The sequence below is a fragment of the Musa acuminata genome, chromosome BXJ3-4 (assembly GCF_036884655.1).
Source record: "Musa acuminata AAA Group cultivar baxijiao chromosome BXJ3-4, Cavendish_Baxijiao_AAA, whole genome shotgun sequence".
Lineage (NCBI taxonomy): Eukaryota > Viridiplantae > Streptophyta > Magnoliopsida > Zingiberales > Musaceae > Musa > Musa acuminata.
This window is the reverse complement of record NC_088352.1, coordinates 4,709,662-4,727,734: the sequence shown is the minus strand read 5'-3', so window position 1 is coordinate 4,727,734 and position 18,073 is coordinate 4,709,662. Positions and strand designations below refer to the sequence as shown.

Here is an 18,073-nt window from a genome sequence, read left to right as displayed (position 1 = left end):
TTATTTTATGGGTCTGATAGAATAATACTAATTAGATTTATTAATTGTATATAATGTCTGGATTTTATAGCCAGGTAACATTATGCTTTTAGGTCAATGAATGATGTGTTTCCATGACATCAACAGTCCCACATTTGAAGTCCTCCAAGGAGACAAATTTTCATTATGTTGTTTTCTCTATAAAAAGAAATTTATTTAACAAATCATTAAAATTAATTAAATCATTCTGAGTTTAAGTGGTAAAACTGACTATAACATAACAAATTCAATGAGACAGGCAAGATTTTATGTGATTACTCTCAAATAATTAAAACATTTTCTTTGGATAGCTTCCAAAGAAAATTATAGCTTTTAGTCCACATTTGCCAATTTAAATTTGTGGCAAGAATGTGGCGGAGTGGGTGTGGCCCCAAATGCATCACCAATCAAGGCACTTCACAACTAATATAGGAAAGACAATTATTTCTTCCAAATGGCTATTTAAATCAATACTAAATCTCTAGAATTAAGAGAGAACATGTTTTGTTCTCAACATAATTATGGAAGGAAGACACTATATTCTTCAAGTGTTGTACCTATCCACTGTATTATTCAAAAGATGTGCTTGAAAATAATTTCTTTTTTTCAATGATAAACCACAAAGATAGATAAAATCGAAACCTTAATCAGCTCCGCGAGCATCCCACACCCACAGAGAGAAAATAAAACAAAAAACTCTCAACCCCTTTCCTTCATGCATTGGGATAAAAACGATCCTAGGAAGAGAATCCAAAAATACTAGGATGCTCAAAAACTCCTCTCCAACAACTTTCAAGCCCACAAAAAATAGACAAATGATTCTTCGAAAAATTCGACTTACAAAAGTCTATATTTAGGAATAATATTGATCCCCCCAAGACCCCGCATTGCAATGAAAGAACTATCATGCACTAAGTATCTTTCGAGAAAAGAGAGCTGCCACCCCAACGAACCATCCTACTGATGGAAGGGCAAAACAGATCTGGTGACAAAACAATAGGTCAACAGGGAATCCAGGATTCAATATACCAAACCAAGTCATACCTTCAGCTGTTGAAATGCATTGGCTCAGATCCCACCCTCTACCAAAATCCATTTCCAGCCTAACCACAGCAAAGAAACACCAAACACAACAAACGAAAGCACAATGCTACTCATGATGGAATAGTGCATGCCACAGAGCAGAGCCCAAACTCCCTCCCATGTAGGTGACAAGAACCCTAAGCCATCAACACAAGCAAAATAAATCTGAAACGCACAGCTCAAAGACAGCCAACTTCCAAAAAATTTCGAGAAAGAATCAGGAAAATGCTATATCCAATAGTCGTCGCAATTTAGCAAAGAGAAAGTCACCCATCTTACTCTTTAATGCTCGCTCCTTCCTCTTAATTCAAGACAGGAGGTCGAGTCCCGCCCTTCTCTTTCAGGTACTCAGAGCAGTTGTTTTACAGATGGGGCATAAATTTTTAATCACCAACCACTGCTTTATGCAGGCCGTGTGGAAGTCGTGGCCGCAATCAAGTCTGCCCAGCTCCTCCCCTTCGATGTATTCTTCCTGTAGTCCAATGCAAATGACTCCTTAGTCCAGCCACTAAAGAAAAGAAGCCTAGGGACTCGAAATGACTCACCCGACAGATGCAGCATGGCTCAGCTTCCTCCGATGGTTCCGACGCAATGGACACATACTTCCATTGCCGTAGGCAGTTCAGGATTTTCTCCTCGCTGAGTCCAGTGTTGACGTTACCGATACGCTCACCCAGTGCCAATAGTTCCTGCAAGTACAATGGAGTCTTGTTTCAAGTTTGAAGGTTCTTCCTCAAGCAAAAGTTGGAGTGTTTGTTTACCTCATAAGACATATTATCTACATCCAGCCGCATATCTCTGAACCTGTCATGGAAGTTGGCACCCCCAGCAAACACTGACTGCTCAAATAGCAAGACATCCTGCCCAAACATCACCAGCATAAGTTGAGTCCCATCATATTACGATGCTTACATTGAAGTAACAGAACCAGCAAGGCAACACTACTGACAATCTCAATATCATAGGTCATTGCTGGTATCACATGAAACACTGCCTTCTGATTATCTAGTTTCCAAATCACAAGGAATTTACAGGATTACAGCATGGTCGCTTGGTGTTTTGCAATTACAACAAAAGAATTGTTGATCATCCGACAACAAGTTTCCTATCTAAAATCCACTAGGAACTCGTCTCTTCTTAACGATGCCATGATTTAAAAATTCAGGCTCTAAGCATTTCATAAAGAGTGTTCAATACTAGAAGTATGTTGGTAAATCTTGAGGCTCATATGAATTGGAAATCTCACAGGTCAGGTGCAACATAAACTTAGATCATAGACAGACTGAACAAGGTAGAAACAGGCAATAGTTGACATAGTTTATGAATTTTCTGCAACGTACCTGGTCATCTTTACTAAATACTGGTTAGATATGCAGTTATAATAGTCATTGAACAGCTATTCAATGAAATGATACCATGCAATCAAATGAAAAGCTAATTAAGATATTAAATGTTAACATATTTATTTAAAAGTTCAGATATTAAATGAAAGCTAATTAGATAAAAAGTTAGCAATTTAAATATCAACTGTTTGGAATTACAATGATATGTCATATATCTTCTTTTCTAGGGCTAAAATGAAGGCAAGACTATAGTGATCTTGGAACAACTATATTATATTATATGAGAATAGGGAAACAATTGTGTAATTATTCTGGGAGGTGAAAGTAAACTACACTATCAGAAGTTTGTCTTTCACCAAGCAACTCAATTAGACAAGACCCCAACTATCAAAAGCAGAAAAGAATGCTCATCATTTAATGATACCTGTGTTTCCTATGCCAGTCATACACAAAACAACATGACAACAAAATGGTAATCATCATGCTGTTAAAAGAAGAGGACTTTGAGAAACTTGGAATTAGGGATAGGTAATGAAAGCTAACCTCAAGCATTAAATTATCCCCACGTCGGATGCGATCAAAAACATTACGAAGCTGTTGCAAAGAGAATCATTCCCATCAATATAAAGAAAATTAAAAATATTTGATTGAATGAATTCTCATTCAAAATTATCTAGATAACCAACAACTACTGACTAGCAATAGTACATTTCATATCCAATAAAATTATTTCTTACGTTATCAATCTCATCTCTGATGTTTTCAGTCACATGCAGAATTTAGAAAGTCAAATGATCTTCCTATAAAAGACCTTGGCCAGAAAAAATAAATCTTTCATGGTGCTTCTGCAATTGTCAGTTCTCCAAAAGACAACAAAACATCAAACATATATAGATCAAGGTTTCAAAAATCAACCACTGCCCAGTATGGTACAGTTTTCTCATGGCACGACAGAACACTGACACATGGACCAAGCGATTTTGCCTGGTTTGTGGACCAACCACACCAGTTTCGGTCCATCCAAAAGCTGGTAAGAGTTTCAGTCCAAAACTTCAAACCTTGCTTTAAATACTATAGATATTGAATTGTCCACTGAAACATATGTTGCAGTTTTGCGTGAGAATTTTATCAAGACTCAGAAACTTAGCTTCATTCACAAGTGGCATACGTATTTCTGCTGGTACAAAGGAAATATTATTCTCGGATTTGGGATATCAAAAATAAAAGAGCCAAACTATCAACATTCATCCACTCTATCATCAAGGAATAATAATTAACCCATGCTCAAGAACTTATAAAGAGTGAGAGAACAGTATGCAGAGAAGAGAAGAGGCAGTCAATTGCTACTTACTAGATACTGTTTGGATTACTATCCTTGCAAAATTTAGTTAATGAGGATCTCAGCTAGACGTATATTCTTGCAGTGGCATTGATTATAGCTAAAATGGCTTTTTTTAGATGTACTTTCCATCATGGATATCATTCTTGAGCAATTTGGGACTTTGGTGACAGGAAGTTGGGAAGAAACCCTCAAGCTAGCTTGGCCACCAAAATCTTTAAAATGTCACCCCAAAACTTAAACTTTGATAGTCAACAGAAATATTTAACAGTCAGAAAGCTCATACTTGGATATGGGATGTTAAGCCTCAAAAGAATTTCGATACCACGGTCAAAAGAGCAGCCCAGTTCATGAGATTCCAGCCAATGAGTTCTAGGGAGGTTCACAGTAATGCAACATTAGCCCCATGCCCAGAGAGGATGTTTCAATGACTCTAAACCTTCACACCTAGGACAGAGAAGCAACTCAAAGACCAAGATACTATCTGGCATATACAAGAAAATCTAGAAAGGCTAAAACCTTAAGAAGAACCAAAAAAACAGCATAATGATTCACCAACTCTATCAAAGATTAGCTACCATCAATCCACTCTGTTTAAGAAGGATCCTGTATTAACCTAAACCTTCATGACATCATCAAGGTTCAAAACTCTGTTTACAAGGTGCTTCCAAATTATGTCTCTGCAATGCAGACGACCTGGTATTTATTGGTACAAGCAAAGGGCAGTATTAAGCCATATGGTATTTATTGGTACCGAGCATATCAGTTGGTTTACTACCAGATGGACCGGATACTGTACAGGTTCATTGGATTACTGAAACCAACCTTGGACTGGGATTCAAATCCTTGACCAAAACTGTCGGTCTATGTATTTCCCTTGCTCCTGGGAAATTGCCTTTGCTTTGATGTTTTCTTTTTCATCCTATTTCCAGCATACCAAACAATAATCGAAGGCATGTACTATTCCAATCATTAATGCTCATATCTATCTTCAGGAAAACAGTCCCCTGATACCAAGTATTTGAAGGAGAACATATAGTACCAAATGGTTACCAGATTAAAAAAAAATTCAATATGAAATTTTCTAAAAGATTGACTAGGAAAACAGACAACATAATTGGCTTGACAATAAAATTAATTAAAATTATCCATTATTAGATTGTACAAAGCCTCATATAGGTCGAAATTATATAATTATGATTCACGACACTCAGATCAATGCCATATTACTTATGCCATGTATTTATAAAGATCACAATTCCTTTTCACCTACTATTGTCTAAATATGGTTGGTCAGGGACCAAGGATAGCCATCTGGAATTTCTTAAAGATGACTCACCTATCACTTTATGAGGTGTGGCAAGCACATGGAGTAGAGGGTATTTATGGCAGATTATGGTCTATGAGCACCACCAACAGTGTTTACCTAGGCACACTCATATCCATACAAGTAGCAATGGGTACCATACCACCAAATCTCACTGTATGCAGGCCTAAACCCGACTGTCAAAACACCAAACTCAATTTTGATATCTAATTTTCCACTCGAACCATCCCAAACCCGATTAAAGTGTACCCATATACACTTTAAGCCGGTGAGGTAAAACCTGGTACCCGAAAAAATCCGACTTGATGCCAACCTTGAAATTCTAAAGCCCCCTTTCTGTCTAGATTGATTATGTACAACAGAACCTTAAGCCCCTGATCTTTCAGCAATGAATCCTCCATTTGGAAAATATGTAAGCAAATGCAAACTAGAACACGTGACTTTGTTCAATCCTACACTAAAGATGGCAAAGCCGGTCTCGCTGGAGGGAAGATGCTGGGCTTCAGCCACAGTGGTAGCATTGGATATGAGACCTTTTATTTGGCATTGGACTGAAACCCTGCCTAAAGTTGTTGGGGGTTTGGATCACCAGTTATGAGGGCCTCTGAGAGAGAGAGCGAGTGACTGAGTGTGTGTGTGTGTGAGAGAGAGAGAGAGAGTCTCTGTGCCACACTACCGACTGTGGCCACCCAAACTCCCGCCAGACACTGCATCTTGTCCATCAGTGCTGCATCCAGCCGCCACCAACCCTGATTTAGTGCTCCCATCGTGACAAAGAGGGAAAGAGGGGGGCATTGGGTAGCTGCTCCTACCCTGCCCAAAATTTGGTGAGGATTTGAGGAACTGGGGCTTTGGGGTTAAGTTGCCCACTTTGTGATTAATGGATCAGGGTTGGGGTTTCAGATCCAAACCTGATCATTTTTTTTACAAATGGACCAAAGTTATGTGAAGCCAGATTGCAACATTGTTCTTGTCTCTTCCATTTAGTTGCACTGACATTGACCAAATTTAAAACACATAATCTCTATTATATTATTATACTAAAACAAAAAAGCTCCCAACTATATTAAGTCATATACAGATTCACATATAGCAGGTACCAAGTGTTAAAAACCCACATGCATCCCAAATCCGACTCAAATAATCACTTTCCTACCTGAATCTGTCTCAAAACTGAAAGTTTAAATCCCAAAAAAAATTAAGAGGATCTGCTAGGGATGGGTACCCTAAAAATCAAACACACTATCATGCCTACATATATGTGACAAACTCAAAACCAAAAAGAAAATGATACCTAAAAAATATATAGAAAATAAATATATAATAAATATATAAAACTTACACTATGAACCAAAATAACAATAAACTTGTTTGATATTATTTCTGAAGCTTAAACCACGAGAAGTAAATAGTTTTACACTATTAACACTAATATTTTGTGTCCCATAGTTCTCAAGTTTGTGGCATAAACTGATAAGAAGAAAATTTCGTATGAACCAAAGTAAATGTTGAAAAGAATTATGAAAACTGAGATGAGTTACCACAACTGGACTAGTGTCAACCACATTTAGAAGCGATTAATCCAAGTTTTCTAGATGTACTTAATAAAAAAGGTATAAATGGAGGATTTTAAAATTTAGAGGGACATGCATGCTACATGAAAATTGGACCAGCTTATCTTGGCTAACTAGCTCATTACACCTGAGTTGGGCTAGTCTTAGTGTCGGTATGATAAAAGAAGAGATTAGGTTCAAGCCACCACCTTGGATGACTTCATAGCACCTACAATATCAGTCAATGTGATGCTTATGTTCCGACATCAATCCCATGACATCATGCACCATCCACATGCACATTCAAAAGTGCCTGTAATTTATAGCCACCATGGAGGCTGTAATGGTGGGCACCAAATATACTTCTAGAATAATGGCATGAGTATTACGACTTATAAGTATCAATATCATTCTCTAACTTATCACAACACTATGTCAAATGTGAACCTATGACTGGGATCAACAGTGTAAAAGACACTTGACAACTAAACTAGTTTTAACAACACGATTCCTACGATACTATAAAAATACCAAAATGATAAACATTGACACAACATTAAGATGAAACAGAATGATAACTTAAGCCTAACTTTCATATATTCATTGTGACATGATGACTTAAGACATAAATGAGACACCCACTCAACAATATCTGCTACGTATAGTGCATATCATGCTGGTCAAATATGGCAGGGTATGTTGCTTGGAGAATAGAATTTCATGTATGTGTAACAATTATGAAAGATTCTAATTTCTGAAATCAGAATGACATGACCATTACACTAGAAGAGTTTCAAATCTTAAAGCCAAGGCTCATAATACCAAGTACAACATTTTGAGCTCATGGTTGCAAAGTGTTATAAGAACAAGTAAGAAAGTGAAGAGATATCTAATATTCTTAATATCCATTTGTATCCAAGCTCTTCTTACTCAGGACAACAAAAAAAATGTGGAAATCACATTCACTATAAGAATGCTGGTATATGAAATTCAACAATGTAAATTCTTCTAACTTTTGATAAATGAACTAGTTTGGAAGTCAACAATGGTGGCATTTGTTTGCAAAGATTGAAATTTTGTACCATACTGGAGTTTCAAGCTTTGATCGGTACGGTACGGGTGTACCAAACAGTATGCTTAAAAAATATTAAAATTAATTTTTAATATTATATATATATATATATAATCACAGAAATATAAAATAGCTAACGATGGTGTGCTTAAAACGATATTAAATATATAAAAAATATATAACTTAACAGCGCCCGAACCCTAGGCGAATAGCTGCGGCATCGAGGGATGGCAACGGGCACCGCAGTGAAGGAGCGGAAGAAGAATCTTCTTCATTGTCGTGGGAATGATGGCAACAAGCGCCGAAGAGCTGCGGCATTGAGATAGTGATGGCAATGGGCACCACAGCGAAGAAGAAGACGACGAAGAAAAAGGAGGAGGAGAAGCAGCCAACGTCGGGTACTATTTCTCGAAGCTTCTCCCTCTTTCTCCCTCTTCTTTGAACGCCTCTTCTTCCTCGCAGCAACCGGGCTGATACTGCACGGTAGCAAACGGACTTCGTGCCAGGAAGTTGGCGGACCAGTATGTACCGCCCGATAGGAGTAGTACCATTCGGTATTGTAAACCTTGTTTGTTTGTGCAACTGACCACCAATCATAGAAACTGGATGGTACACAATGATATACACGTTTAAGAATTTTGTCTGTATAGAGTTGCAATCATACTTTGTCAAATTGGTCGAAACTTTTACTAACATAATTCTACTTTTGACCATTATAGTCCAAAGTGAATTGCATATATTCTCATGAAAATTTATCTGAAGATACAGCTATAAGTACAATCACTATGATTTAACCATACTTAAGATTTAGAAGTTATACTTGCCTATACTGTTTAAATGTAACCATGTAAAGTAGCATACAGGAGGCTGACATAATGTCAAGCATCGAATAGTACATAATTAGTGAACACAATTAATCCCAGAACAACCATAAATTATTAATAAAAAGACTCAAAGAAATATCTAAAGATGAGAGGTTTCATAACATACCTCGGATATCCTGCTTCTCCCTTCTCTTGCAGCTGCAAGAGTCCGCATGGACAAGGGAATGCCCAAAGCACCATCGTTTTGCCTGCTCAACATATTTGATCTTATGAATGGTTGATGATGGCCGCTGGAAACTGGTCCAGATGGATGACGTCCAACCTCTTGAGACGCGGAAGAATGGCTATGTCGTGGGGGAACGCTCATGCTCCGACCTCTAGATTCAGAATATGATGAAAAAGACCTACGTACAGCATCTGATAAGCGGCGGCGATGTTGATGCGACAACCAGTTTGCTGCTGGTGATTGATGAATGCCTAAGTTTGTTCCTACCTGTAACGTAGGCAGTGCACTTCCAGATAATACTGTGTTACCACTATTCAAACCCCAGTTTGTTTGGTCTTGAACCAAGTGCCTAGTGTTACTTGGGGGAACAAACACTTGCTCTGATATATTATTCGAAACACTTGGTGAGTTCAGTTCACCAGCTGGTCCATCAACTGCAAGTGCTGGAGAGCCTGAAGAACTGCCTACTTCTGTAGTGAAAGTTCCACTCTGTGGCAAAGGGTACAGATTTGAAGACAAGCCAGGAACCACACGCACATAACGCTGCCTACGTAGACCACCCATGTTGCTACTCACCAACCTAGAATCCGATGACTGATTTGATGGAACTGCTGGAGATGACGGTTGATGTGCAGGCCAAAGATTATAATGAGCAATAGTCTCTTGGGGCCACAGATTAGGTGCAAAAGTATTAGCTGGATCTGTGTGGTTGATTCTCATACGAGTGCTCCTCTGAAAGCTTTCATCACTTCCTGTTGCACTACCAAAAGGATGGTCTGAAACTGAAACTCTTGTGATTGTGTCGATTCTTGCATTTATTTCTTCATCCGCATGATTTATACCTGATAAGCACATAGATAAACCAGATATACTTTTTGCAGTAGTAAGAGCAAATTGAAGAGCAGAAACAATAGGCAACAATTTCTCTCACCTTCACTGAAGTTACTAGAACTACCACTTGCTGAACACTCCCCATGAGTTCCTTCAATGTTCTTTCTCTTGTGTGAAGAGCGTTGTGCAATTTCTTGTCTGCCTCTTTCATTGTTGGATAAAAAATCAATAGCCCTCGAAGAGCCTGAAGAGCTACCAATGAAGGGAACATGCTCACGATGCATCAGTCCTGGATTATACAGTCCCGGATGAAGCCCCGATTCAAGAACCTGACTGCTAAGACCAACATGCTCTGAACTGTAGCCTGAGTTATCAGGGAGGCCATGAAAGTTAAGAAATTGTGATAATTCTTCTCCATTGTTGACATGGCTGCTGTTGAGACCAGTATTCTGGTTTTCAAAAGAAACCGTATTCACTGATTCAGATCTACCATCTGTTATCCTTGGTCCACCTACTCTATTAACTAAAGGAGATGGCATCCAACTGCTTTCCAATTTTACTTCATCATGATTGCCTTGATTTAGTGGCGGCATGCTAGAGCTAGGACCAACTGGATCCCAGACATTCAAGCTAGCACTTTCTTGACCAGGCACATTTCCACAGGAAATATTAGCATCTCCAGGAGATAGTGAATTGTTAGGTAAGTCCTGGTTCTCTACAGAATTGTGCAGAAAGTTATTCCAGAACATTTGTTGATCCATGATTGAGTTACTCGAACTAGATGCTCGATCAAATTCAAAAGTCTCAGGCATAGGAGAAGTGTTCCTTTGCCCCTGCATCAGGGTTTGTATATTTTCCCCTTACAAGGTTGGCTTGGTACAGCCAATTACAGACAACAATTCAGCTACGGCTTGAATAGAGTGATCTGCATAAGTGGATGTACAAAGAAAAGCAAAATTTTCTGATAGAGCAACCTTTCAATTGATAAGTTAACTGAATAATCACAAGTTTTACATAACAACTACAAGAAAGACTGATAACCCATAAGATTTATACTTTAGAGATTAAGAGAGGAAATCTATGAATGAAGAAAAAATTTGCAAACACTTAATGTGAGATCATGATCAAATTTATTGAAAAAAATGATAAATGGGTTGCCTCCTCCCTCCCTCCCTCCCTCAAATTTATTGAAAAAAGTGATAAATGGGCTGCCTGCTCCCTCCCTCCATCCAAATTTTGTTCTCATCTAATGAGAATGGCTTGTACTCCTTTCCTAAATTCAATGAAGATATCAAGCATAATCAATCAATGTAGCCTGTGCTATTAAGATTGAATCCATGCTTTAAATATTTTTACTGTATACTGGGTGATAGACTGTACAGACAGAACATTCAACTTCAAAGTAGTGGCAGAAAATTAACAATGAGATTTTGGACCCTCTTGTTGTAAAATTATGACAAACTTGTGAATTATGCAACTCGTAGACTGGAATGATATAAATACGTATATTAATCTATGCAATAAATCACAGAAACATGAAGCTCTGAATATTTGATGATACTGAATTTTTGTAAATTATGTCGTCAAACCTTATTAAAATTAGTTCTTAGCTGAAAAGATACCGAATACCTGGAGCTTGGATGATGATGAATGTCAACTCTATCACTAAAAAACTTGAATCAGACATTATAACATTGTTGTCAAGGTACAAAGGCTTATTTAGTCAGATTTGACATCATGAATTCTGTTCACCACACATGATGATTATACAGAAATCTGCATACCTACATTTGTTGTCACCGAAAGTGACAAGAAAAGGTCAACAATAATTTATGTAGTTTCTTTTTCTCTGTATTGCATGGCCTAATTCTTGTAGCAGCTTACCAATCTTTGAGAATTCAAGTTTACACTGCTCAGGTTCCCCTAGATTGTCACATGCTTGATTACTTTTCCAACTTAATAATGTGCTTCACATGAATAGATCGAAGCACTCAGAAAGCAGATATACAAAGGCTTTATAAAGTAAATATTAACATCCACTTCCACTTACGGTCCCAAGACATGGCCGTCAACCAAACCGCATAATATCAAATATAATACACAGGTTACCTCGATCACTTACATCAGCTGTCAATTTGAAAATCAGGGAACAAATGAAATTCGACTATAAACACAACTGTACTTAGATATGCTCCTCAGAAACGGACCTATGACTAATAATGACATGGCACGGTATATTAGAAAATTAAATTCCCATACAAACTTCCAGTTCGACAGCCTATGATCTGTCTAACCCATTCCGTACCACTCTATCTATTAGCATTTCATGACTCCGGAGGCCATTTACATCTTACTAAAGAATTAGCAATCTTGTCACATGCAATTCACCTGCTGCTTTATCAATCACCTCCTTCGGATATGTTCTCCACAGATATTATTCGATTGTCATATGACTATCTTATCGATTCATAGTTAAATCAGACACTTACAAAGTTGACCATGCATTCTTCCTAAGAGGGAGCCGGACACTATTATAGTTGGAGAGACATCCTTCCTAACAATCTTTCGATTAGCACTTGAACTGCTCTCAAGCTAGTGTCTTGTTTCAAATAACATGAGCTGTCACACCATTTGACGCCTGAACTACCGTGCATTATATTGGCTGAGATTGATAAGAAAAGGTCAGAAACTCCAGAAACTAGTGTCCCACGATCCAACTAGAAATATTCATCACAGCAATCCTTAGCTGAATGAAAGGAGACGATTACAAAACCAATTGCAAGAAAGAAAAAGTGTATGAGATATAAAATTTTGCAGTCTCGTCACAAAATATAAAGAAAAGGAACACGGAAGAAGCACAAGATAGAAGCTTTTTGGCATAACAATGGCTAGAAACACGTGATGGTCTCCTACGATCATCGTTTCATCTTCCGAAAATGAAGCGGTTCAAGGACAAAGGGATCCTAAGTAAATCTCAGGTTAATTCAAGGCTCCATGACTAAAAAGACATGATCTAATCACCTCAGAAAAAGGAGAAATAACACAAACATCAAACGAACAATACCAACTACGACCCTAGATTCTTAAACCTCCAAAGAGAAAGGAACCACAACAAATCCAAGAACGATGACCGACCCATCAAACCTCAGAATCAGTCAAAGAACAATAGTAACAACAACAATCGACACTAAAAAAACTAGAAAACAGAATCATCGGAAAGGATTCCGGACGATCGGAACCTAAAGGCCTCACCTCTGGAGCGCCACGGATCAAGAAATCCCAAAGATCGGCCTGCAAGAAGCTTCCTTTGCGCCTCTCCTCCTACCTCCGACGCTCCCCGTCGTCAACAACACGCAAACGACCGCACCGTCTCCGGCTCTCGCCCCATCTTAAAAGGATAGGAAGGAGGAGGCAAAAGGAAGGAAAGACGGGGGTCCTTGGACGATTGGGAACAGCAGAGAGGAAGGCGGATTGGATTAGGAAAGCGGGGGATTGCAAAGGAAAAGGGGCGGACGAGATGGAAAACAGAGCAAGAGGGATTTGGGGGAGAATTAGATGGCCTCTCTCTCTCTCTCTCTCTCTCTCTCTCTCCTTTTTGCTGCCCCCTTCTTCAAATGCTTTCAACCCACTACTTATTTTCCGGAGTTAAAATATAGAGAGGACAAAGTGATGATAACTGTGACGTTTATGACGAGAGAAGGGGGGGAGGGGGTTATCATCTTTGCTTGCATGCACAGACTTTTGCTCCTTTTTACCCCTCCCACGCCGCGTCCCCCCACCCCCGCCCGCCCCCCCACCACTCCCCACCCCACCCTCCCCCCTCCCCCCTCCCCACACCACCCCAACCTTCTCCCTCCCCCCTCCGTCCACCCTCCCCACCCCACCCCCATCTCTCTGCTCTTTTCCTTTTAATTTCAATTATTGGATTGATTAAAATTGAACAAAATTATATTGCATTAATTAATTTTGTAAAACAAATAAATTTTGAAAAAAATTAATATATTGAACTTTACCAAAATGGTATAATATGGTATTGTTTATTTGGAAAACTCAAGTTAATCACTGTTAAATAGTTTTATTTGAGTTTAAAATATACATAAACATCTAAAATATTTCTTATATTTTAATTATAATATTTTTTTTGTTAAAAACCATTAATCTTGTCAACATTAATCCTTGTATGGTAATCATAATATTTAACGATTTTACGAATACATTTATAATTGAATAATGATCGATAATTTTCACATTATTACTATGCAAATCCACTTAACCTAATGATTATATAAGCCAATGACCCTAAATGCACTGTTTAAACTAATTAAAGCATTTTGATTATAAGAGATTATATATGCTTATCTTTTGAATAATCTATTTTATATATTTAAATATCAATTTAGTTTTTATAGGATCTCTGTCAAACCATTATAGTCTCTCAACATAATTCTGAAACCCTTATATATCAATTAGAATTTGCAATAGGAGTTTTGAATGATAATAAATTAATAGAGATAAACCAAAATGGCATATATTTTTTGTTCTAGGAATTCATTTTTTTCCTATATATTTTTTCTACGAAAGTAATTCTTTTTTTGTAAATTATTATCTTAATCTCTAGATAAATCCTTGTAAGAATTTATGATAATACAATGAATATGATATCATATGACTATATTTACTAGTTTCTTAACTTATAATGCACTCCATAAATTTTGTACCCCCTAATCATAATTAAAACCTCATGTCAATCCTAGCTATTTATATCATTTTGTTTATATTTTTTGAATTCCATGATCAAATTTGTCAAAAAGGAACTATCTTTTTTTTTACTTAATTGTGTAAAATATTGTATCATTTAATATATTTTTTTTATCAATAATAGCCTTAGTTTCCAATTGCACCAAAAAAAAAAATTCCAAGGAGCCCTTCAATTTTCATCAAATATAAGGAAGAAAGAATACATGATTTTTACCAATATGACCAATATTTCTACTTCAACATTAATACTATCATCATTAATTGTATTGTCCTCATTGGCTACTTCCTTCCATATTTGATATTATCTTGTTTCTTGAGAAATCCTTTTCATTTATTTTACCTTCAAATTTGTACTCAGATGTACCTTATAATTATTCCAACTCTCTTTAGTCTTGTCACTTTCATCCCTATCAAGTGTCCATTAAAATTCATATAAAATGACATAACAAAGATGTGATTATACATTTGCTAAGTAGAAGTGAATTATTTGATTTTTAGTATGAACCTTACTATTATGAAAGTGTGCATTTATTATTTGTGGCATCTACTTTTTCAGCCATCTTAGGTGTTCAAGTGGTACACTTTAAGATAAGAAAGAGAAGAAGAATGACATTAATGTGTGACTTGTTATACAAACACCACATGGATTATTCAAAACCAATCAACTTTGTATGGGTAAATTTATATGAAAATATGTAAAACATATCAATACATGCAAATCTGCAAATCATGACTAATGGTCTATTGATGTCTTACAAGAGCAACCTTACTCTTATCTCAAGAACAAACAAATAAACAAACAATATATATAAACATATTTCATAATTTTGTATCAAAAAAGTTGGAGCAAAAATTAGTTTCAAATTTGATTTGGTCGATTTCAATTTAAAATACAAAGATGAAAATTGAATGTGAATTTGAGAAATATATCTCATCATGTAGAGAGAGAAAGAGAGAGAGAGAGAGAGAGAGAGAGAGAGGAGGCTAGTTTTGGCTCTTCATTTTACCATTGTTGACCATGACAATTTGGCTTTTGTTGAGGCCAACACATAATACTTGTACACAGCATGAAGATAAATCAAGCAAAAATCCCCATGGTAGCTATTTTTCATTTTTCATGCAAGTCTAATCATTGGTGGAATGCAAAATAATCAAGAAATTATAATTGATTTAATTCAATATTTTTAGCACACAACTCACCAAATTTCATGAGACATCTGCTCTAAAATGGAGCAAAAAACATGGGAGGAGAGAAACCATGTGAAGGCCACTTAATGTTATCTCAAGCAGTACAAACAAAGAGAATAGTTCTCATTCAGTACTCATCCTTTCATGACCTCCTCATGCTCTTCTGCATATGGTTGGCCAACTCTGTTTCCCAGTGTAGTTTCCACTTCCTTTTACTTTATCCTCTGTTTTAGAGTGTTCAAATCGAATTTAAACTAAATCTGTTCGGTTCAAATCATTTCATCCATAGTTCAGTTTTGAAAACTATATTTTATTATAGTCACCAATTCTTAGTCTTTAGTATTTTTCTCTTATACGTTAAGATATACTTATCATTTTTTATTATAAAAGTTCTATGCAAAGAAAGGAATATACATAAGCTTTGACTCTAAACATAGAGAATTTACTTTTATGACTTGAATTTTAGTCTTTCAAGGAATCAAAGAAACAATCTTTGCATGCAATAGTAATACAATTTTCACTAACAAAATCATCTTCCTATTTGAGATATTTCATAACAAGTGCAAAAATCTCACAGACTCTAAAAGAGCTTGCAGTCTCTTAATTACTGATACTGAATTCATGGCAGCAACTTGAGATGACATTGAGCTGCTGAGTTGATCAAATATTTATGAGATGTTTTTAGCTGTAATCCTTACTCTGTTTTCATTTTGGATGTGCAGTAATGATCAACTCTTGGAGTGCACTAATATTTACATGTTGTTATCATAGACACTCTACACCACATTCATGCAATCAAGAAGAACAAACTGCAGATCCTGCAAAGGATGTAGTTATCATTCTGTGCACTGGAAATAGCTTGATACAATGTGCAGCAATAATATTGCAGTGAAGCATATTTTGGAGAGAACAATGCATCAATGGATCTCTTCCTCAGCAAGATTTGTATCTGCTGATTCATGCAATCATAATATGTTAGGTTAATTTGTTCCTGCTATATGGAAGGCATGTATACTTCAATTATGACTCTCTTATGGAAGGTCTAGTTGTCCTAGAGTCCAAATAAAGTTGGATGCCTGCTGAATGTATGGCTTTTGTCTACTAACAATAATAAATTTTATTGTCATGATATTAGTAGATATGGATGAATTATGTAGTAATTCATAAGAGAAAAGATGTGAGCTAATCTATGAGTGATTGGTAAATATATTACTGTTGACTTATGTTTGAATGAGATAAGTTATCCTATTAGATCGGATCAAAATAATAATATCGGTTCATATGCTATTGGACATGGTGAACCTCATGTTATTTGATGAGGACACTACTAAGTTGAGCATCATAGGGCTTGGTTTTTGACTTTGTTATTTGATGAAGACATTAAAAAATATATATATATAATACCATGATTTAACTTCATGTAGAAAATGAGAGAAGATTTTAGTTAATCTATAAGGCCTTGATAGATAGATATACTACTATTAATATTATTTTTTTGTTCAATAGTCTAAGGTCAAACAAAAAATAATAGATTAATTATTTCATGGGATTATGTCATTCCATGATATAGTAAGCTCAATTCTTGGTTTGGTCAGGTCATCAAAAGTTGTGGAGGAAATGCTAAAGGAGCTGCATGTTGGGGCCTCAAGAACTGTTCTTGACTGTGATGTGGTTTTAGCAGGAAAAGCATGAGGGATCCAAATCCTCATGCAGTGGTGTCAGATCTGTGTGAGCCAATTCATATTGGATACCTCTCCCAATCTGCTGACCACAAATAAAAGAAGACTCAGATGAGTGCTGGTCTTGCTGCACAGAGAGACAGCAGAAAAGTCTCTTCCCATGTCACTGTGTAGCATCCACATTTAGGTGGACCATATGGCAGATAAAGGTCAAGAAGGATAGCTCACATGAAAGCCACAGTGATAGCTGACAAAAATGTTTTCATATGGTTATCACAACAATAATCTTTTTAAGAAATATAGACCTATTTGAGTTGATGCAATTTTTAATTTAAATTGATCACAAGTTCAATGGAATACCAATCAAACATGTTTAACAAACAAGCTTTTCTCTCTTTACTAGGTTCTAATTATATCAGATAAGCTTATTCAAATTTGTGAGATATATGATTCATTTTGTTCAGAAATAAAAATCTCTTTATGATTTGGAATTACACCTCTTTGCTGAAGGGCTTGTGTTGTGAAGACAAAGAACTGTAGACCAATAGAATTGATCCACAAGTGGATAACTATGTTTTTGGATTGTGTGTTGGCATTCAATCTTCACAAGCAGATGGGAAGAAGAAAAAGTTAGGTCTTAGATAAAGTCTAATGAGGATGAAACATTTGCTGCATTGATTGACAATCGCCAGAACATGGATAAAGCTCTGATGCAAGCACAGTGACAACAACAAAATGCAATGGAAATACTCCTTTTAATTTTCTTGTTTTCTTCAGACACATACATAAACTTTCCTATATGAGCTTGTCAGCTCCACATGGAGGAATAGGC

At 36.6% G+C, this 18,073-nt stretch overlaps 1 protein-coding gene across 3 annotated transcripts; it reads right to left on the bottom strand.

Annotated features, from left to right (window-relative positions):
* Positions 1–604: 604 nt before the first annotated feature.
* On the bottom strand, positions 605–13,359 carry LOC103980737 (probable E3 ubiquitin-protein ligase HIP1). Of its 3 annotated transcripts, XR_010495922.1 has the most exons (9): positions 12,869–13,359; positions 9,717–10,541; positions 8,726–9,627; positions 2,988–3,038; positions 1,863–1,961; positions 1,647–1,790; positions 1,381–1,573; positions 1,063–1,238; positions 605–1,000 (listed from the first exon to the last, which is right to left on the bottom strand). XR_010495922.1 is itself a non-coding variant. In XM_009397219.3 (7 exons), exons 2-7 carry the CDS (start codon positions 10,453–10,455, stop codon positions 1,442–1,444), a joined length of 2,067 nt encoding a protein of 688 aa, XP_009395494.2. In that variant the 5' UTR covers positions 10,456–10,541; positions 12,869–13,358; the 3' UTR covers positions 1,296–1,441. The 3 variants fall into 3 exon arrangements, 1 of the variants encoding a protein (XP_009395494.2); XR_010495921.1 differs by having other exon boundaries at positions 605–1,238; XM_009397219.3 differs by lacking the exons at positions 605–1,000; positions 1,063–1,238 and having other exon boundaries at positions 1,296–1,573; positions 12,869–13,358.
* Positions 13,360–18,073: the final 4,714 nt, after the last annotated feature.

Coding starts and splice junctions, on each gene's coding strand:
- LOC103980737 (XM_009397219.3), bottom strand. CDS start 10,455: ATGCAGGGGCAAAGGAACACTTCTCCTATGCCTGAGACTTTTGAATTT. Junction 9,628..9,716: donor TTCTAGTAACTTCAGTGAAG/GTGAGAGAAATT, acceptor TGTGCTTATCAG/GTATAAATCATGCGGATGAA. Junction 1,962..2,987: donor GGGATAATTTAATGCTTGAG/GTTAGCTTTCAT, acceptor ATGTTTGGGCAG/GATGTCTTGCTATTTGAGCA.